The sequence below is a fragment of the Leucoraja erinacea genome, chromosome 12 (assembly GCF_028641065.1).
Source record: "Leucoraja erinacea ecotype New England chromosome 12, Leri_hhj_1, whole genome shotgun sequence".
Taxonomy (NCBI): domain Eukaryota; kingdom Metazoa; phylum Chordata; class Chondrichthyes; order Rajiformes; family Rajidae; genus Leucoraja; species Leucoraja erinaceus.
This window is the reverse complement of record NC_073388.1, coordinates 45,389,899-45,412,788: the sequence shown is the minus strand read 5'-3', so window position 1 is coordinate 45,412,788 and position 22,890 is coordinate 45,389,899. Positions and strand designations below refer to the sequence as shown.

Sequence of the window (22,890 nt, the reverse complement as noted above, 5' to 3'; positions counted from 1 at the left end):
TTACTGAAGTCCATGTACAGCAGCATATTGTTTGGGTTTTGTGACTAAGCTGCATGTGATGCACTCCATGATGAAACGTTGTCTTGCTAAACTATTGTGTCCTCTCCTCCTCTTTAGCCACTGTTTGCAATGAAATATAAGGAGAACTTCCCTGTGCAGGGCTGGAAGGTCTACGACCCAGTTGCAGAATATAAGAGACAGGTATGTCATTTATGTGTAGGAAAGAAGTGCAGATGCTGGTTTAAATCGAAGGTAGACACAAAATCCTGGAGTAACTCAGCGGGTCAGGCAGCATCTCTGGAGAGAAGGAATGGGTGTCGTTTCGGGTCAAGACTCTTCTTCAGACATCATTTATGTTCCTTTTGGTCACTACAGTACCATAGACTTTAATTTGGAGAGACAGTATGGAAACAGGCCCTTCGGCCCACCGAGTCAATGCTGACCAGCAATCCCCACACGCTCCCCACACGCTAGCACTATCCCACACACTAGGGACAATTTACAATTTAGGAGGATACCAACGCAGAAAACCCACGCGGCCACAGGGAGAACGTGCAAACTCCAAATAGATAGCACCTGTGGTCAAGAACGAACCTGGGTCTCTGGCGCCGTAAGGCAGAAACTCTACCACTGCGCCACTGTGTCACTATACAGGTATCTAGTGCATTGTCACTATTTCTTGTGTGAAGTTGATTTCCTTTGAGCAATCTACTTTTTAAAACTGCAAGCCACAATGCTGGAGTGTCTCAGCAGGTCAGGCAGCATCTCTGGAGGATACGGGCTGGTGACGTTTCAGGATGGGACCCTTCCTCAGTCTGGATACATTGTGACCCTCACTGCCTCTCAGGCCAGGCCCAATGACTTTGCTTTTTTCCTTTGTTTAATAAAGCAGAGTCTGCAGTTCCTTTTGCTTTTTAATGCTGGTTTTGGAAAATGTTCAGCTCCTCCACCCATTGAGTTGGGGTAGGTGATGAGCTGCTGGTTCCTGTCCTCTATCCTAAAGGGCCTGTCCCACTTTCATGACCTAATTCTCGCCCGCTGCCGAGTTTGCCCTTGACTGATACTCGCAGCATGGTCGTCACGAGGCTGAAGGTAGGACGTAGCAGGCCGTGAGGCTAGTCTCAGGTACTCGTGGCAACAAGTAGGTCGGGGCGCTTTTCTAACCTGATGAAAAATGTCCACGAGTGAAAAAGGTCGTGAATTAGGTGGTGAAAGTGGGACAGGCCCTTTTACCGATCCAACGTAGTATGTGTGATGATGGAAGCTCTCCTTTCCTTTGTTGGTTCCCAGCAAGTTCTCCCTGACTTGGGACAGTCATGGCAAGCTGTCTTCTGAGCGTTCATTGGCTATATCGCTGAACTAATTTAGCGTCTTCCCATAGTCTACAACTTGAGTTGCAGCCCCGATTGCGTAGGGTGGCAGGTCCAATGTTCAATCATTTAGTTTAGTTTAGTAGAAATACATCTTGCTAGAATTTAGAAGATTGAGGGGGGATCTTATAGAAACTTACAACATTCTTAAGGGGTTGGACAGGCTAGATGCAGGAAGATTGTTCCCGATGTTGGGGAGGTCCAGAACAAGGGGTCACAGTTTAAGGATATGGGGGAAGTCTTTTAGGACCGAGATGGGAAAATCATTTTTTATATAGAGAGTGGTGAATCTGTGGAATTCTCTGCCACAGAAGGAAGTTGAGACCAGTTCATTGGCTATATTTAAGAGGGAGTTAGATGTGGCCCTTGTGGCTAAAGGGATCAGGAGGTATGGAGAGAAGGCAGGTACAGGATACTGAGTTGGATGATCAGCCATGGTCATATTGAATGGCGGTGCAGGCTTGAAGGGCCGAATGGCCTACTCCTGCACCTATTTTCTCTGTTTCTATCTCCATCTCTTCAATGTTGCCATGTCAAAATCCTGCAAGAGTTATTTTTAGTTTAGTTCATTATTGTCGAGGTGCAGGGAAACACTTTGTGTTTTTGGTTATCCAGTCAGCAAAAGGACTGTACATGATTACAATCAAGCTGCCCATCGTGTACAGATACAGGATAATGGGACGACCAAGAATAGTTTGGTGACTACTGGAGAGACAGCTGACGGCACGGAGAGACTGCACCCGGGACAGGCTGGGTTAGCACCCCAGTCTGTGTCTTTCGTGAGAAAAACACCCAACAAAGCTACGGAAAGGCCCAATGAACCACCGTGGCCTAAAAACCCACCAGACGAGAATTAAATGCTCGGAGAAGGAGAAAGAGGTGCAGCGCACAGGCGTTGAACCTGGTGAGACACAGGGGGAGCCTGGCCAGGACTCACCCCACAGAGCCCAGTCCCTCCACGGACTAGAATCTCCCAACCCCTGCAGAGTAGTTACTAAGATGGCTGATCCGTGGGCTGTTGCTGCTGGGACGCAAGTCGGTGCCTGATCAACCCCGGCTGGGTCGCCTGGGCGAGGGAGTCTGATGTTGTGAGACCCGAAACACCCGATGACCCCAGGTCACATCATTGAGGTCGCGTCCAGCGCATCTAGAAGATGTTTCTTTTTCACACGGAATAACATTTCTTTAGTTGAAGTAAAGATTTATAAGAGTGGAGCGATTGTAAGGAGTGATTGCAGATCCACCTCTAGGCCCAGCACACAAAGAGTCACCCGGCTCCAATGACATCTTGGATCTAGGCGGGAGGCACAGTGGTGCAGCGGTAGAGTTGCTGCCTTACAACGCCAGATTCCCGGGTTCGATCCTGACTACGGGTGCGATGTGGGCAATTTTGGGCGGCGTTTCTTAGGAAGGATGTGCTGGCTCTGGAGAAGGTCCAGAGGAGGTTTACATGAATGATTCCAGTAATGAGTACGTTAGACTATAATGAGCGTTTGTCAGCACCGAGCCTGTACTCGCTGGAGTTTAGAAGAATGAGGGGGGACCTGATAGAAACGTACACAATATATTGCATGGCTTAGATAGAGTGGACGTGGAGAGGATGTTTCCACTAGTGGGAGAGTCTAGGACCAGAGGTCATAGCCACAGAATTAAAGGCCATTCTGTAAGGAAGGAGAAGAGGAGAAATGTCTTTAGTTAGAGGGTGGTGAATCTGTGGAATTCTTTGCCACTGAAAGCTGTGGAGGCCAAGTCTGGATATTTTTAAGGCAAGGGTAGATAGAATTTTGATTAGTACAGGTGTCAGTAGTTATGGGAAGAAGGGAGAGATAGATGATTGCATGGCAGAGTAGACTTGATGTGCCAAATGGCCTAATTCTACTACAATGACTTATGACCTTAAAACCTTTTCTCCGCCCAATGTTGTTGCAGGGTCTGCCAAATGAAAGTTGGACAATATCTAAAGTCAACAGCAACTACGAGCTCTGCGACACTTACCCAGCTATTGTAGTGATGCCAACCAACGTCAAAGATGACGACCTGTGCAAAGTGGCGGCTTTCCGGACCAGCGGGAGATTCCCAGTGAGTTGTTGACAGTCTCCTATCCCAGTGTCCGTGACATGAGCAGTGTCTCATGTCCGAATCTCCCTCACGTTCCCAGCGCCCCCCTATCCCAGTCTTCCTGACGTTCCCAGTCCCCCGTAGCCCAGTCCCCATGACATTCCCAGTACCACGTACCCCAGTCTGCCTCATGTTCCCAGTGCATCATATCCCATTCTCCCTGACACTAGCGGTGCGTCATATCCCAGTCTCCATGACGTTCCTAGTGCACTGAATCCCAGTCACATCTTGGGTCACTTAGCAACAGGACCAGCTCTTCCATATCTGGAGTTGAACCATGTCATAGTTTTATTGGCTGCGGGCTAACGTTGTGAGGTAGGGTAGGTGACTGAAGGGACAGCAGTCTGGGGAATGGACTCACCATGTTTGGTGCAGTGAAGCTGTTAATGTTTCCGTCAGGTTCAAAAGTTCCAGGAGCACAATTAGGCCATTCGGCCCGTCAAGTCTACTCCGTCATTCAATCATTGGCTGATCTATCTTTCCCTCTCAACACCATTCTCCTGCCTTCTCCCCCTAACCCCTGACACCATTACTAATCAATAATCTACCAATCTACACCTTAAAAATATCCATTGACTTGGCCTCCACAGCCGTCTGTGGCAATGAATTCCACATTCACCACCCTCTGAAATTGCTTCTCATCTAAAGGTACGTCCTTTTATTCTGAGACTGTGCCCTCTGGTCCTAGACTTTCCCACTAGTGGAAACATCCTCTCCATATTCACTCTACCCAGGCCTTGCACTATTCAGCAAGTTTCAATGAGGTCCCCCTCCCCCTCATCCTTCTAAACTCCAGTGAGTACAGGCCCAGTGCGGTCAAACGCTCATCGGAGGTTAACCCACTCACTCCTGGGATATTGTCCACAGACGCCTCTGTTTCTGTTGAGCGGCTGGACGTGGATGAACCATGAAACTTGTCCCCGTGTTTCCACAGGTCTTGTCATGGATCCATCCGGAAACCCAAGCCACCATTACCAGATGCAGCCAGCCAATGGTGGGACCCAACGACAAGCGGTGCAAGGAAGACGAGAAGTACCTGCAGACCATCATGGATGCCAACGCCCAGTCTCACAAGCTGACCATCTTCGACGCTCGGCAAAACAGTGTGGCCGATGCCAATAAGGTGCCCAATGTGAATGTTGTGCTGGGGGCAGCAAAAATTAATATTTACAAAAGAAATTGTTGGAAAACCCTAAGCCTTTGAATGATTGGACTAGATGTCGGTGTTATGTTGCCTGGGTTTCAGCAACTAAGTTACAGAGAAAGGTTGAACAAGTTAGGGCTTTATTCTTTGGAGCGCAGAAGGTTAAGGGGGGGACTTGATAGAGGTCTTTAAAATGATGAGAGGGATAGACAGAGTTGACGTGGATCAGCTTTTCCCACTGAGAGTAGGGAAGATTCAAACAAGGGGACATGACTTGAGAATTAAGGGACAAGTTTAGGGGTAACATGAGGGGGAACCTCTTTACTCAGAGAGTGGTAGCGGTGTGGAATGAGCTTCCAGTGAAGGTGGTGGAGGCAAGTTCGTTTTTATCATTTAAAAATAAATTGGATAGTTATATGAACGGGAAAGGTATGGAGGGTTATGGTCTGAACGCAGGTGTATGGGACTAGGGGAGAATACGTGTTCGGCACGGACTAGAAGGGTCGAGATGGCCTGTTTCCGTGCTGTAATTGTTATATGGTTATAACGTATAGTTCCACCACCGACCAACTGGTGGTCCGGAACCACCTTTAATCCAGACAAAATTATGAGAGCACAATTGAATTTTTCACCTGAGTCCCCCATTCCCCCTCTATTCCCCCCCACCCCTCCCACCACTTCTCTGTCTGCTCGTGTCCCCGTCCACACATATTCCCCCTCCAGCTTTACATTTCACTCCACTTCTCTTATCTGACCCCTTTTGTCTCCTTTTCACCGCTTTGGCCGTTATTACTTACTCTACCCATCCGCCAGTCACCCCCACACCTGTATCCACCCATCACTTGCCAAGCTAGTATACACCTCTCTTATCCAGCATTCTCCACCCCCCCCCCCCCCCCACACTCCAATCTCTCCGGACGGATGATCCTTACACAAAACGTCGTTTGTCCATTTCCCCTCACAGATGCTACCTGACACATTGAGTTCCTCCACACTTTTTTATTTGCTCGAGATTCCAGCACCTGCAGTTCCTTGTGCCTCCAACTTGTCCCCTTTGTAGTTTTTGTGCAGTATAATGTTGGCCGCTGCAATAATGCATGTTGGACGTTACTTTCAACGTGTGGTGAAGGAGTTAGAACATTGTTGAATGTTTGCAAGATCCACTGATAACTGCATTGTCTGTTGCCATTGTGTAGGCCAAGGGGGGAGGATACGAGAGTGAAAGTGCCTATTCCAACGCCGAGCTTGTTTTCTTGGAAATCCATAATATCCATGTGATCCGGGAATCTCTGAGGAAACTGAAGGACGTTGTTTACCCAGTTATAGACGAATCCAAGTGGCTGTCAAACATCGACTCGACGCATTGGTTGGAATACATACGGGTGAGACGCTTTATGTCCCATGATGGAGTCAGCCTGACTGATGTTTGTGCCCCCGCTTCTGACCTGCATCCACCTACTTGTACAAGCGCACACTGGCCGATCGTTTCACTGAACGCCAACGCTCAGTCTGCCTTGTGGAAACATCCGCTAGATCTTGCTAGAATTTAGAAGATTGAGGGGGGATCTTATAGAAACTTACAAAATTCTTAAGGGGTTGGACAGGCTAGATGCAGGAAGATTGTTCCCGATGTTGGAGAAGTCCAGAACAAGGGGTCACAGTTTAAGGATAAGGGGGAAATATTTTAGGACCGAGATGAGAAAAACATTTTTCACACAGAGAGTGGCGAATCTCTGGAATTCTCTGCCACAGAAGGTAGTTGAGGCCAGTCTATTGGCTATATTTAAGAGGGAGTTAGATGTGGGTAAAGGGATCAGGGGGTATGGAGGGAAGGCAGGTACAGGATACTGAGTTGGATGATCAGCCATGATCATATTGAATGGCGGTGCAGGCTCGAAGGGCCGAATGGCCTACTCCTGCACCTATTTTCTATGTTTCTATCCCGTCCACATCCACAAATAGTGCCCCACTCCTCCGGCTTGGTATAAACGATCCCCCCAGTGTGGGGTTCAGTGCAGGGCGTGGAGCTCTCTCGGCCAATACCCACAGCTGGTGGCTGCCTGTGGGATCTTGCTGTGTACCGATGGGTGGCTAACCCCTTGCCTGTGGAACAGAAGCAAGTCGCCTTGAATGGACCAAACACGTGGATGTACAGCATCTTCCCACTGGTCTCTTGAGCAAAACACAAAGTGCTGGAGTAACTCAGCGGGTCAGGCAGCATCGCTGGAGAACGTAAGGTGGATTTAAGGGTCAGAGGCCTCCTTCGTACCTGTCCCGAAACATCATCTGTCCATGTCCACCAGGGATGCTGCCTGACCTGCTGAGTTCCTCCAGTGTTACAAAGTGTCTTTCTTTGTAAGGCAAAATCTACAGTTCCTTGCGTCCAGTATCTGTGGAGGAAATGGACAGTCGACGTTTCAGGTTGGGACCTTTCTTCAGACTTGCTACTAAAAATTGGAGAATTCAAATGTTCAGTAACTTACAATTGGAGAGGGCTCCCGACCTGAAACGTCACCTGTCCATTCCCTCCACAGATACTGCCTGACCTTTTGTGTTCCTCCAGCACTTTGCGTTTTTGCTCGAGATTCCAGCGTCTGCAGTTGCTTCATAGGTGACCCTCGGACTATCCTTGCTCGGACTTTGCTGACTTTACCTTGCACTAAACGTTACTCCCTTATCATGTATCTATACACCGTAAATGGCTCGATTGTAATCTAGTATTGTCTTTCCACTGACTGGATAGGACGCAACAAAGGCTCGGTTCATGTGGCAATAAGCGAAAGTGAAATAAACGAGACTGCTTATGTGTCCGTAATGGTCTCTTCCTGCGACACATTCCGGGTGTGGGTGAGCGTCTGCGTTTGTTAACTAGCCATCGCCTTCTCTTCCCAGATCTTGTTGGCGGGAGCGGTCCGCATGGCTGACAAGGTGGAGTCGGCAAAGACCTCTGTGGTCATCCATTGCAGCGACGGGTGGGACCGGACCTCTCAGCTTGTGTCGCTCAGCATGCTGATCCTCGATAGCTACTACCGAACCATCAAGGGCTTTGAGGTGCTGCTGGAGAAGGAATGGCTCAGCTTTGGACACAGATTTGCCGTTGTGAGTAAACGCAGTGCAGTGAAGTGGAATCCCTTTGGTCCGGAGCTTTTCACTGTACCTCGTTACACGTGACGAGAAACAAAACTAAACGAAACTTCCGTCAGTACATCATTTAACTAGTTTAGTTTAGAGATACAGCATGGAACCAGGCCCTTTGGCCCACCGAGTCCATGCCGACCATCGATCACCCATTCAACTAGTTGTATGTTATCCCACTTTTGTATCCACTCCCTACACTCTAGGGGTCATTTACAGGGGGCCAATTAACCTACAAACCTGTGGGATGTGGGAGGAAACCGGAGCACCTGGGGAAACCCACGCAGTCACACGAACGTGCAAACTCCACACAGATGGAACCTGGGTCTCTGGCCCCGTGAGGCAGCAGGTTTTGCTTAGTGACATCCTGAGGCCAGGCAGATATTTACGTTAACGTTAGGAACTGCAGATGCTGGAATTTTGAACAAAACACAAAAAGTGCTGGAGTATGTCTGGACAGCGTGATTGTAATTATGTGTAGTCTTCCCGCTGACCGGATAGCAGGAAGCGAAAAGCTTTTCATGTGAGAATACACTAAACTGAACGTACTCAGCGGGTCAGGCAGCATACGATGAGGGATTGGGCAGGCGATGTTTCGAGTCGGGACCATTCTTCAGACTTGATATAAGCTCACGTCTTTGTGTCTCATTCAGAGAGTAGGACATGGGGATGAGAACCATGCAGCCGCAGATCGATCGCCCATCTTCCTGCAGTTCATCGACTGTGTGTGGCAGATAACCAGACAGGTAGGAGTGCGTTCACTCTTTATTTGTGCTTTGTGTATCTGGATTGGCTCCACTTACTACCCCAAACTCAGCGTTCATCAAAGCCGACCTTCTGGGCACTTAATAATACCTTGAGACTCAGCATTGAAATCCACTGTTTCAGATAATCAGCCTTACCTTGACTCTTCTGATGAACGTTCAGTTTAGAGAAACAGGCCCTTCATCCCACCGAGTCCACGCCAACCAGCGATCACCCGTACACTACTTGTATGTTATTCCAGTTTCGCATCCTACTCTATCGGGGTCATTTACAGAGGCATATTGACATACACACCTGCATGTCTTTGGAGTGTGGGAGGAAACCAGAGCACCTGCGAAAACGCACACGGTCACGGGGAGATTGTACAAACTCCATACAGACAGCACCGATAGTCAGGATTGAACATGAGTCTCGTGCTGCAACGCAGCAACCCGACCACTGGGTGGCCCTCAAGGTGAAGTAAACTCTTTTTTCTCTCTCCCTCCACAGATGCTGCCTGACCTGCTGAGTACTTTCAGCATTCTCTTATATTTCAGATATCCTGCGTCTGCAGTGTTTTGCATCTCATAGGCCAACAGCACAAAGTAAGATCAGTCTCACCCTGGCCACTCCCTCGTCTCCCCTCTCCCATCAGGCAAGCGGTATGGAAGTGTGAAAACGCACACCTCCAGATTCACGGACAGCTTCTTCCCAACTGTTATCAGGCAACTGAACCGTCCTCTCACCAACTAGAGAATGGCCCTGACCTCCCATCTACCTCATTGGATACCCTCAAACTATCGTTTACTGGACTTTATCTTGCACTTACTGTTATTCCATCTATCATGCTGTGGATGGTTCGATTGTAATCATGTATTGTCTTGCGCTGACTGGTTAGCAAGCAAAAAAAGCTTTCACTGTATCTCGGTACACGTGACAATAAACTAAACTAAACCACCCCCTCCACCCTAATTCCAACTCCCAACATGGACATCAGTTAGAGTTGGGAACCTCCAGAAATTAGAACTCTTCCGTTCCCCAGGCATAACATATCATAGTTCTTCCACATTCTGTTTCATCAATGAGAAAGAACTGCAGGTGCTGGATAAAATCGAAGGTAGACACAAAATGCTGGAGTAACTCAGCGGGTGAGGCAGCATCTACGGAGAGAAGGAATGGGTGACGTTTCGGGCCGAGATGCTGCCACACCCGCTGAGTCACTCCAGCATTTTGTGTCTACCTCCTGTTTAATCAAGACTGTTTGCTGCTCGAAATGTATATTTTGTATGTTTCTACCATTTTAGTTTCCGGCTGCCTTCGAATTTAATGAGCTCTTCCTGTTGACCATCTTGGACCATCTGTACAGCTGTCTGTTTGGGACCTTCCTCTTCAACAGTGAACAACAGCGAGTGAAGGAGGTAAGTGACGAGTGTGAAAGTGAACCCCCGCTCGCAGTCTCTGTGGTAACTCCACCATGACTGGCCACTTGATCTCCCCACAGTTTAACTCCCCTTCCCATTCCCACACTGATCTGATGCCCCCTGTCCCACTTAGGAAACCTGAACGGAAACCTCTGGAGACTTTGCGCCCCACCCAAGGTTTCCGTGCGGTTGCCGGAGGTTTTTGTCAGTCTCCCTACCTGCTTCCACTACCTGCAACCACCTGCAACTTCCAGGAACCACACGGAAACCTTGGGTGGGGCACAAAGTCTCCAGAGGTTTCTGTTCAAGTTTCCTAAGTGGGACAGGGGCATTACCGTCCTGGGCTTCCTCCACTGTCATAGCGAGGCCACCTGCAAACTGGTGCAACAGAACCCCTTATTTTGCTTGGGCAGCTGACAACCCAACATTACGAACATTGAATTCTCCAATTCTGGATTAGATCCCCCCTTTTCCACCCTCTCTCTTTCCTGTGCCTGTCCTTGTGTGCACCCATTTCTTCCACTATCCTTCCCCTCTTTCCCCTTCCGACCTCCGCCCCCACCCCTCCCTCCCCCACCCCTTCCACCTGCATCCCTCACGTTGTACATTACATTCCTGTTCTCTCATTACCCGACACAATTTTGTGCCCTTCTCATCTCTAAGCATTGTCCATCCATCTGCCAATTAACCCCTCCTCACCAAATTAACCCCCTTCCCCCGGGTGCTCTAAACCAGAGCACCCGGGGGAAACCACATGGTCACAGGGAGAACGTGCAAACTCCTCACAGACAGGGCCCCAGGTCAGAATGGAACCCTGGTTTCTGGCGCTGTGAGGCATGGGCTCTACCAGCTGCACTGTAGTGTGTGAATGCAAAGCGTTGATGCAGCCTCGGCGCATTGTCTAGACGGCCTGTGGTTAAGTGTAACGTTGCTGTGTGCTGTGCCGTCTCTCCGCAGGAAGTACAGACAAAGACGGTGTCTCTGTGGTCCTACATAAACAGCCAGCTGGAGGAGTTCACCAACCCGTTCTACGTGAATTATGAAAACCACGTGCTCTACCCAGTCACCAGCTTACGGCACCTGGAGCTGTGGGTGAATTATTACGTCAGGTGGAACCCAAGGATGAGGCCACAGGTAAGAAGGTGATAAATAACATGAGGACAGGTACTGATCTTCCGGCAATTGGTGTTCCGGGAACCCTGAGGCCCGGCCAGGTAAAAGAAAATGCCAAGAACACCCCCGGAAGTCCTAACATGAGGACAGGTCCACCACTGATCTTCGGCAATTGGGTGTTCCGGGTTCCCCCCTCCCCCCCCCCCCCCCCTTAATCCGGACCAAAATCCCCACCACCCCCGGAAGTTCCGAAAAAGAAGTCCTCCTGTGGTGCCCAAGCCGGTGAGGCGGCTGACCTCTACCTCATCGTGACTTCCGCGCCGGTCGGTGACTTGAATTTGCCCCGTGTGGCCGGGGCTCTGGAACTCCGTTTGTTCCCATAGCCGACTTCCACAGTTCATTGACCAGTCTAATATCTGTATCTCGGCAGCTCGTTCCTTATACCTATCGCCCTTTGTGTAAAAAAAAGTTTCCCTCCAGGTTCCTGTTAAATATTTCCCCTCTCACCGTAAACCTACAGGATATCCTCTGGTTCTTGATTCCCCAACTCTGGGTAAAAGATTCTGTGCATTCACCCGATCTATACAACAGTACAGCATGGGAACAGGCCCTTTGGCCCACAATGTCTGTGCTGAACATAGTGTCACGTTAAACTAATCTCCTCGGCCTTCACATGATCCATATCTCTCCATTCCCTCCGGCAGCTCGTTCCATACACCCAAAACCCTTTGTGTAAAAAAAAAAATTACCCCTCAGGTTTCGATTAAATCTTTCCCCAAACCAGTGTCACGAAAAGAGATTAAACGCTCCTTTCATCATAGTCATATTGCATGGAAACAGGCCCTTTGGCTCAACTTGCTCACACTGGCCTACATGCCCCATCTACACTCGTCCTTGTGTTTGGCCCATATCCCTCCAAACCTTTCCTGTCCTGTTCCACAGTCATGAAAGTTACGGTGGAAATGCACCACCATGTTTTTTCTCTACTTTCAAATGCTTTTGTATTTTCCTTTAGTTTCCCTCCTGCTAACTAAGGCTTAACTTTGCTGTTGTGTTTCCCAACCTGCCACTTCAGTTTAGTTTATTTAGTACAGTTTAGAGATACAGCGCAGAAACAGGCCCTTCGGCCCACCGAGTCTGTGCCGACTAGCGTTCCCCACACATTAACACTTTCCCACACACACTAGGGACAATTTACAATTACACCAAGCCAATTAGCCTACAAATCTCTACGTCTTTGGAGTATGGAAGATCTCGGGGAAAACCCACGCAGGTCACAGGGAGAACGACCAAACTCTGTACAGACAGCACCCGTAGTCAGGATCAAACCCGGGTCTTTGGCGCTGTGAGGCAGCAACTCTACTGCTGCGCTACTATGCCGCTTGATACAGTTGCGCCAAGTAGCTGCCCCCCATTTCCCCCCCATCACATAATCCAGCAGTCCCTTTGGTGTGAGTCCTCAGTCATCTCTCCTCAGTGTGTCCAGCACCACCACCTTGCCTGCCAGTGCCTCCATGATCTCGTTCTACCAGCGCTTCACAATTTTCAGCTCAGCTGCCTAATTTTGACCAACATTTGTTAAAATTCAAGATCATAAAATATAGCAGCATAATTAGGCCATTCAGCCCATCAAGTCTGCTCCGCCATTCGATCACGGCTGATCAATCTTTCCCACTCAACCCCATTCTCCTGCCTTCTCCCCGTAACCTTGGGCACCCTTACTCATCAAGAATCAAAAACCCACAATCTCCATTTTTAAATACCCAATGATTGGCCTCCACAGCCGTCTGTGGAATGAATTCCACAGATTTACCACCCTCCGGCTGAAGAAATTCCTCCTCATCTCCATTCCAAAGGTATGTCCTTTTATTCTGGGGCCGTGCCCTCTGGTTCTAGACTCTCTCCCTACTGGAAATGTCCTCTCCACATCCATTCTATCTTAAGTTCAGCAAACTATTAGCAGATAGCATCAGTTGAAAGTGTATTGGAAATATTTCCTTCACACAAAGTTGAGCTGTGGGCACTTTAACCCCATTGATTGCCTGAATGGAGATGTGATTATGAACTTTGCTATGTGCAAAGCTACTGAATAATTAATTCCCATTCTTCAATCCCCTCTGGAATTAAAAGCACACTGGTGTTTTAATTTTGTTTAGAGATACAGCATGGAAACAGGCCCTTTGGCCCATCAAGTCCACACCAACCATCGATCACTTGTGCAAACTAATTCAACATTCTCCCACTGTCACACACACACACACACACACACACACACACACGCACCCACACACACACACACACACACACACACACACACACACACAGGCGATTTAGAGAGGCCAATTAACCTACAAACCTGCACGTCTTTGGGAAACCGGAGCACCCCGAGGAAACTCACAAGGTCACAGAGAAGGTGCAAACTCCGCTCAGACAGTACCTGAGGTCAGGATGGAACCCGGATTTCTGGTGCTGTAAGGCAGCAGCTCTACCAGCTGCGCCACTGTGCTCAGTAACGCGTATGTTTACTGAGCATTAGAAATAGCTTGCTTACTGTTTAAGGCATGCGTGTTGTAATTGCCTGGGTTGGTGTTGGATGTGCTCTCAAGTATGGAGCCAGGAAAGGTTGGAAAGCTGCCTTAACAGGGTGGAAATCCAGCAATCTTCTATTCAGTTTCACTCACTCAAGTGAGGGCGAGTATTAAACAAGTTTTAAAGGAAGCATGCATACTGGTATTTCTCCTGATGTTTCCCCTGGTGCTCCTGGATGTTGGTAATCCTGACCACATGGTCTCAAAGGAAATCTGTTTGCATTTACTTTAATGCCTGGATCTAAACTGGAGGATGGCAAAGCAGAAATTCATCTGCAAAATCTAAAACGAGCATTGTCATCTGCGAACTGGGATCTGTTCACTGTCAGACAGGAATGAGAGAGTCAGAGTCAGAGACTAAAAGAAACAGGCTCTTCAGTCCAACTTGTCCATTCCACAAAATGTTGGCACTCTGTGCTAGTCCCATTTAACCATATAACAATTACAGCACGGAAACAGGCCATCTCGACCCTTCTAGTCCGTGCCGAACACGTATTCTCCCCTAGTCCCATACACCTGCGCTCAGACCATAACCCTCCATTCCTTTCCCGTCCATATAACTATCCAATTTATTTTTAAATGATAAAATCGAACCTGCCTCCACCACCTTCACTGGAAGCTCATTCCACACAGCCACCACTCTCTGAGTAAAGAAGTTCCCCCTCATGTTACCCCTAAACTTCAGTCCCTTAATTCTCAAGTCATGTCCCCTTGTTTGAATCTTCCCTACTCTCAGTGGGAAAAGCTTATCCACGTCAACTCTGTCTATCCCTCTCATCATTTTAAAGACCTCTATTGTCCCCCCCTTAGCCTTCTGCGCTCCAAAGAATAAAGACCTAACTTGTTCAACCTTACTCTGTAACTTAGTTGCTGAAACCCAGGCAACATTCTAGTAATCTGCCTGCATTTGGCCCATATTTCTCTTAACCTTATGTATAGGAAGTCCCGGTAATATTCTAGTGAATCTCATTTATCCAAATCAACTAACAATCAAACCACCCCCAAATCTGTATCCACTTATCACTCATCAGCTTTTGTCCCGACCCTCCTTTCTTCTAGCTTTCCCACCCCCCACCCCCAATCACCACCACAATCAGCCTGAAGAAGGGTCCCGACCAAAAGTGTCACTGTTCATTTTCTCCAGAGATGCTGCCTGACCCACTGAGATACTCCTGCAGTTTGTGTCTGGTTAAGTGCGTCATTGTATAAGAGGAATGATGGTGGAATGTCAGGGTAAAACAACATTTCACTAGGATAGCGTGTGGAATGACAGAATCCTCATCCGAAGAAAGAAATGGAAATTGTGGTTAGTCAGAACAGAGAATACGATCGGATAATTTAGAAGTTGTACTTGCAGTGATTAAGGAATGGAATAAGGTAAATATCTGGTAACTCCCACCTCTCCCATCAGGCAATAGGTACAGGAGTATAAACATGCAAACCTCCAGATTCGGGAACAGTTTCTTCCCAGCTGTTATCAGGCAACTGAAAAATCCTATCATCAACTAGAGAGCAATCCTGACCTATCATCTATCTCATTGGAGACCCTCGGACTATCTTTAATCGGACTGTACTGGACTTTATCTGGCATTAAACATTATCTGGCACTTAACATTATTTCCTTCATCAAAAGCTTGATTGTAATCATGTATCGTCTTTCCCGTGACTGGATAGCACGCAGCAAAGAAGCTATACACCGGGGGTCGGCAACCTTGTTCTGCATAGGGGCCAGGACGCATGTCTGAGCGGATGGCGGGCCACATCTATCACGTGTACACATGGATCCCGCCCCGGATGGCAGGCAGCAAATCACGTGTTCACATGGATCCCGCCCTTTCGAGGAAGCCACCCAGGGCACTGGCCTCTAGTTACGGGCGCTCACGAACATGGCGCACCCACGGACCATTGCCTTGGCTCTGTCCTGAAGGCGGTGGCTCAAATACTCGTACTCACTCGTCCCCGGCCTATTGACAACCTCGATCCCGCCAGCGAAGCCCAGGCACAGAAGGTGCGCGGCTGTGCCAGCGGCTTTGCGCAGGATGCGGTACAGCCATTGCGGCCTCCAGCGCAGGCCTCCTTGCGTCACCGTGGCCTCGGGCCCAGGAGGAGGAGCCTGGCCTCAAGCAGGGCGATGGGCTGCAGGATTGAATGTGGCTTTTTCAGCGAGTTTCATCCGACCCTAGGTCCGAAAATCACCTTCCAGGTACCGGAGATGATGGACGTCTGCGGGCCAGATGATTGCGGGAGGAAAAACTACACCTGCAGGCCGGATAATTTCGGGATCCGGGCGGCGCTCGGCCTGTGGGCCGTAGGTTGCCGACACCTGCTTTATACTGTACCTCGGTACACGTGACTATAAACTAAACTAAACTAAACTTGGATCAAAACACAACTTGCTGTGATAGAGGGATACAGAACAAGGGAGCAGAGATGTACAACATGGAAGGAAGAAGTGCAGGGTGTGGGAGCAAGAGAAACATTTTTCTATGCAGAAGGCTGAGAGGCTGTGGAACAAATTGGCCATTGAAGCAGAGACTAGATGGACGTCCATGAAGCGTTTGAAAGAAAGGAGAATAAAGAGAGACTGGAGTGGGGATGGGGCGCAGGCTTAGTAAACTGCGATACAGGAGACCAAGTGGACTGGTGATGTTGAGGGGCCGGCCCCTGTGTGGAATTCCCATGTGGTTTGATGTATTAATGAATGGAAACTGGTGAGTGTTAGGGATAAATGTTGCTGCTGTTGGATGGCTTTCCTCACTAGTGTAGAGGCTGCTTTAGTCACGGAGGTCAAAGGGCTGATGTAATTGCTGTTTGGAACGCAGCTGCTGGTACCAGGACCAGACTGATCCTTTACCACGCTCCAAGTTGCTTTGTTTTACGACAATGGCTTATTCAAAGGCTCCATTTAGGAGAAACATTCAGAGCTGCAAGATTACCCGAGAGCTAATAATCATTGGCATTAAAACATGTAACAAAGGATAAAAGACAAACTAATTCTTCAGGACCTGGATGCTTTTTAAAAAACAGACTCAATTGTATAAAGATTCCTAAACCTATAGCGTATGGTTCTAATAATGTAGACAGCTTTATTTCATAAAATTGTAAGATTGTGTGGAATGAGAGTAATAGTGTTCTCCTGGGAACCTGCACAGAATTGGCACAGCAGTAGAGTTGCTGCCTCACAGCGCCAGAGACCTGAGTTTGATCCTGACTACGGGTGCTGTCTGGACAGAGTTTGTACTTTCTCCCTATGACCTCGTGGGTTTTCTCCAGGTGCTCCCGATTTCCTCCCGCACTCCAAAGATTGCAGGCTTGTAAGTTAATTGGCTCTGGTAAAAATTGTAAATCCCAGTGTGTAGGATTGTGTTAGTGTATGGGGTGATCAGTGGTCCGCATGGACTTGATGGGCCAAAGGGGCTGTTTCCGCGCTGTATCTCTAAAGTCTAAAATCAAATCCATGGATCAAATGGCCTTGTTCCGTTAACAAACAGTTCTGTGATTCTATTTTCACAATTATATTTTTTAGTTTGACAGAAAAATCCAAATTGCAATCAAGAATTTAGTAGCTAACATTTTTTGGCTGATCAGAGTTGTTAATCAGGTCTTCTAGCTCCTGGTTAGACTTTAGAAATACAGCGTGGAAACAGGCCCACTGAGTCCGCACCGACCAGTGATCACCCCGTACACTAGCACTATCCTCCCCACTAGGGACAGTTTACAATTTTATTGAAGCCAATTAACCCTTCAAACCTGTGGGAGGTAACCAGAGCACCTGGAGAAAACCCATGTGGTCACAGTCTTTGATATTTCCACCCTGGCAATGAGGTTCTGACTTCCTACTCAGTCTATCCTCCCCATAATTGTGTATACTTCTATCATCTGTCCACAAATCCATTGAGTTTTCTTTCTGCAACAGCTTGGTATGATCTGCAATTGCAGATGGGATGGAAGCAGGTTGAGTATTAATTTTCTAGAGTGAATTGAATGAAGGCAGGAAGAAGATAAAATTAGGATTGATACTTTATTGTCACATGAATGAATGAATGAATGAATGAATGACTGAATGACTGAATGAATGACTGAATGAATGAATGAATGAATGATGAATGAATGAATGAATGATGAATGAATGAATGAATGAATGAATGAATGATGAATGAATGAATGACTGAATGAATAAATGAATATATGATTCAATGAATGATTGAATGAATGAATGATTCAATGAATGATTGAATGGTGGGGAATGTAAAGGAAAAGCACAATAAAGTAAATGGCCTCTTCTTGTGTTTAGTTTAGCTTATTGTCACGTGTACTGAGGTACTGAAAAACGTTTTGTTGCGTGCTAAGCAGTCAACGGAAATAATATACATGTTTATAATCAGGCCATCTGCAGTGTATGGATATATGATCAAGGAATAACGTTTAGTGCAAGATAAAGCCCAATTAAAGAGTGTCTGAGGGTCTCCAATGGTAGCTCAGGACCGCTCTCTAGTTGTTGAGAGGATGGTTCAGTTGGCTGATAACAGTTGGGAAGAAACTGTCCGTTTGTTAGGAACCTCTATGATAACTGGAAGAGCAATTGTTTTCCCCCGCTATTGGGATTAGTGCATGCAAATTTAGTGCTTTCTTGGCTGATTCACACTGCTTTGGCCACCATCATGAGAAAAATATTAATCATCACAGCAGTGCTCCCTTGGCACATTTTAACTGAAGTAATATATTCCCACTTTATCATTTAATGCATCATTTTTCAATCATCAGTGCTTCCAGTATTTTACTTTCTTCTCAACTGACTGGAGATTTGCAAAATTAATGTAATATTGTGTTTCTCCAAATCTTTCAAATGTGATATATAAAGTTGTCTGGTAGTGTCTCCCTTCGCCCTCGTCTTGCTTGGGCAATCCATCTCCCCCAATAGTAACCACCTCCATCAGCAACTCCTTGTTTTACTCATCTTTTTGTTGCACCTTCATGGGGCGTGGATGTCACTGACAATGGCAGCATTATGGGGCTGTCCCACTGTACGAGCTAATTCAAGAGCTCTCCCGAGTTAAAACAAAAAATCAAACTTGTGTAAGCACGTGGAATGTACGTTGTGGGTACGTCGGAGCTCGGGACGTCTCTTAGTGGCTCGTAACGCTAACAGCAGGTACGCGGGAAATGCTGTAAGCTCGGGAAGACTCCTGACGATTTTTCAGCATGTTGAAAAATGTCCACGAGAGCCCCGAGTACCTATGAGGGGCTATTACCGTAAATCTCCGAGTTTGAATCGGGGGTAACTTAGGAGAACTCTTGAATTAGCTCATACAGTGGGACAGCCCCATAAGGTGTCCATCCCTAGTTACTATTGAGAAGGGGGAGATGAGCTAACGCCTTGAACTACAGATGACGGTACAGTGTCGCAGCAGTAGAGTTGCTCCCTCACAGCGCCAGAGCACCCTGGTTGGATCATGACCTCGGGTGTTGTCTGTACGGAGTTTGTACATTCTTCCCGTGACCGTGTGGGTTTTCTCCAGGTGCTGCGTTTCCTCCCACTTGCAGGTTTGTAGGTTAATTGACTGCTGTAAATTGTCTCTAATGTGTAGCATAGTACTGATGTATGGGTGATTGCTGGTTAGTGTGGACTCGATGGGCCAAAGGGCCAGTTTCTACAATACATCTCTACACTAAACTAATGAATAAACACCAAAGATAGACACAAAATACTGGAGTAACTCAGTGGGTCAGGCAGCATCTCTGGAGAAAAGGAATAGGTGGCGTTTCGATCGAGACCCTTCTTCCAACACAGCAGTTTATTGAAGACTTGCTTCAACCATTCCACAGTCGACAACGATAGTTCAGGTCCATAGGCCAAAATAAGCCGATTCTGGTCAACGTAACGACACTGCGGCACAGTGGAGCAGCAGGTAGAGCTGCTGCCTCCCTCACAGTGCCAGAGACCCTGGTTTAATCCAGAAAGTGCTCATCTCCTAACCGTACCGTTCACACAACTGTAGTGTAGGAATCTTTAAGTGACAGGAATAGAGGGGTGCTCACTGAAACACAGCACTGTAATTATACCAAGTTGGAATTGGCTGGAAATAATGTCAACTTGCACCAAACCAGAGTGTTTATCACTTCAAAGTAAAGGCTGGCACAATGGGTAGAGCTGCTGCCTCACAGCGAGAGAGACCAGGTCTTGATCCTGACTGATAGCCGTCTGTGTGGAGTTTGCACGTTCTACCTGTGACTGCATGGGGTTTCCTCAGGGTGATTGATGGTCGATATGGGCTTGGTGGGCCGAAGGGCTGTATCATTCAATCAATGTTACAAATTTCCTTCTCTGGCAAATGTGTTTTTATGACAGTTTTTAAGTTTCAAAGTGACTGATTTTTAATTCCTAATTCGTTAATTAACTGAATTTAAATTTTCCAGCTACTGTGGTGGGATTGGATCTTTAACACACACTTTTGAATTATCAGGGCAGCAACAACCTCTTCCACCATTTGCCACTGGTTTATCTGATTTAATTTAGTTTAGAGATACAGCATGGAAACAGTCCCTTCGGCTCAGCGAGCCCACACTGACCACTGATCTCCCGTTCACACTAGTCCCACTTTTGTATCTATCCAGGGGCATTAACATACAAACCTTCACATCTTTTTGATGTGGTGGTAAACCGGAACACCCAGAAGGATCCCACTTGGTCACAGGGAAAACGTGCAAACTTCCCATGTATAGCACCTGAGGTCAGGATCGAACCTGGGTCTCTGCTGCTGTGAGGCAGTAGCTCCACCAGCTGCTCTACTAAAATAATGTCAAATAGCTGCGGACAGTTGCCCCAGGACAGTGCGAGCCCCTGTCTGTGTATAACTGAACTGGTCCTTGCTGGGCAGTGGCTGGGATTAATTGCACGTGTGTGAGTGACAGTCCCATTGTGCTTCCCTCTGGCAGGTTCCGATTCACCAGAACAGTAAGGAGCTCCTGGGCATCCGGGCCGAGCTGCAGAAGAAGGTGGAGGAGCTTCAGCGTGAGGTCAGCAACCTGGCGGTGTCGTCCTCGTCCGAGAGAGCTTCCCCCACACACTCGGTATCCCCCGTGCAGACGACCGTCTGAACCGCCCTCCGCCGTGGTCACCTGGGCACGCGATCGACCACGGCCACCGGCACGACTGCTACATTTACTTGAACGCTGTAAATACAGAGTCCGTCTTTGTACGCGTGTGTTTGTGTGTGCTGCATATTTTTATGTTCTGTAAACCATTCTGTGGATGGCCTTGATACAGTACCACTTCATCCTAAACCCAAGGCCTTCTTTTGCAAAGGGAAACTAAGTGCCACTGTGCAGTTCAGCCAAAACCCTTGACAAATCACGGCTGGTGGGGCCTGAGTGGTCAATGGGGTGAGACAATAGACCTGATATCTGAGGAACGAGAGGGCCAAGTCTTTTCTGTAGCCAGCTGTGAAGGAGATCTGTGTCTTTTCTGCTCCTCACCCCTCAGCTAATGATGTCCGCGCTGCCTCTCAGGAGCCCAACCCAGCCTCGTGAATCGTATCACAGCTCACAGAGGAGTTCCACTTTTGATTTTTGGGAGCGGTAACTTTACTATTAACATTTTAACAACCTTGATAATATGTATATATTTTTATAGAGTGCACATAGACTTCTCCGTCGCTTTCCATCTTTAATCATACTATTAATAAATAAAATCAAACATTTTCCGAGGATTAAGAAAGCCAATGCATTAACTATATATGATGTTGTCTGCAATATTCTCTCACCCAGGGCTAGGATGTGGTGAACACCAGTGTACAGTTCGACATTAATTTGCAGGACATTGTCCATTATTTAAGCAAGGATTTGTTTTTAATCTGAAGAGGTCAGCATGAGCTGTTCGCTGTGTAACTTCATGAGGTACTGAACTAGAATATGAAAATCATGTTTATCAAAAAAAAGGGGGCACTGCTTCACAGTGCCAGGGTCCCAAGTTCGATCCTGACCTCGGGTGCTATCTGTGTGTGGAGTTTACATTTTCTTCACGTTTCCTTCAGGCACTCTTGTTTCCTCCCACAGTTCAGACATGTGGATTTGTAGGCTAATTGGTCTCTAAATTGCCCCGAGTGTGTCAGGACTGGGTGTGTAAGTGGGACAACGTAGAACTAGTAGATTGCTAAAGGCCACAAAGTCAGTTGGTCTGGAATGAGCAAAGTCTTTTCTGTATCATTGGACAACTCGCTTTTACCTCACCACGATTTCTCTTTCTGCTTCTGTTGACGTAAACTCACAATCTCACTGCCAACATTGGCATATCTTTGAAGTGGATAAATAACTCGGCTTGACGTATTTTGTAACATTAAGTTTCAGAAGTCCGGTTCCACTTTTAAGCATTTTAACAGTCGGAAATGCAAACCCGTGTGCTTGCGATGGTGAGATCCTTCAGTAGGGAATATTGGATAAATTTATATACCGTAAGCAGTTGGCAATAAGACATTTCATTTTAAATCAGATTCAATTTTTAAGCCATCTAACGGTCGGAAATACAAATTCATGTACTTATGATGATGATGGTGAGTTCTTACAAATTGAGAATATTTGACAAATGTAAATACTAAAAGCAGTTGGCATTAAGACATGTCATTTTAAATAGACTGCTAATGCGACAAGATAACATTTTACCTAGGGTTGGGTTTTTTTTAAATGGTACTATTTGGCAGAGTGGCAGAATTCTCAGTGGAGCTCTGGTCAATACTTATCTCAATCCACATTACAATAGCGGAGTTGTTGTTTGTGGGATCGTGGTCGTCACAAAGATTTTCCTGAATACAACGATGACCACCAATTATTAAATATTCAATTGACTCTGCCCCGAGATGTCTTAAATGCTTTAAAGGTTATGTAAATCATTTTCAAACAGTGATTTATGTCACAATGAATTGCTTAATCTGTATCTCCCAACAACAATGTCATGCCTTAAAACAAGGAAATAAAATGAATCCTATTACTAAAAAGGACCAAATTATTTGAAATAAAGAGCAAGTGGAAATCATCTTTATCTACAAGTTTATTAAGTGGTTTTCAGTTTAGTTACAGTTCAGTAATTAACAGCCACTTTAGAACACAATTACATTGAGTGTGACAATTCTGTTATTCAACATAGCCAACGACAGCTGTACTCCAACTAAAAAGTAAGCATGTCACCATCTATTAAAACAGTCGGACTTTGACAGGACATATCTCAATCTGGTTTTGTTAAATTTCTACACTCTGGTGCATTA

General features: G+C 47.0%; 1 protein-coding gene across 4 annotated transcripts in view; it reads left to right on the top strand.

Annotated features, from left to right (window-relative positions):
* The window catches only part of mtmr1b (myotubularin related protein 1b), a 54,879-nt gene extending 31,989 nt beyond the window's left edge, over positions 1-22,890 (top strand). For all 4 annotated transcript variants that reach the window (XM_055644034.1, XM_055644032.1, XM_055644033.1 and 1 more), the window contains 9 exons: positions 118-201; positions 3,300-3,449; positions 4,423-4,611; positions 5,829-6,014; positions 7,525-7,731; positions 8,421-8,513; positions 9,816-9,929; positions 10,890-11,066; positions 20,570-22,890. In XM_055644034.1, the coding sequence (XP_055500009.1) occupies positions 118-201; positions 3,300-3,449; positions 4,423-4,611; positions 5,829-6,014; positions 7,525-7,731; positions 8,421-8,513; positions 9,816-9,929; positions 10,890-11,066; positions 20,570-20,731 (1,362 nt within the window). In that variant the 3' untranslated portion in view covers positions 20,732-22,890. The remainder of the gene's footprint in view (positions 1-117; positions 202-3,299; positions 3,450-4,422; positions 4,612-5,828; positions 6,015-7,524; positions 7,732-8,420; positions 8,514-9,815; positions 9,930-10,889; positions 11,067-20,569) is intronic.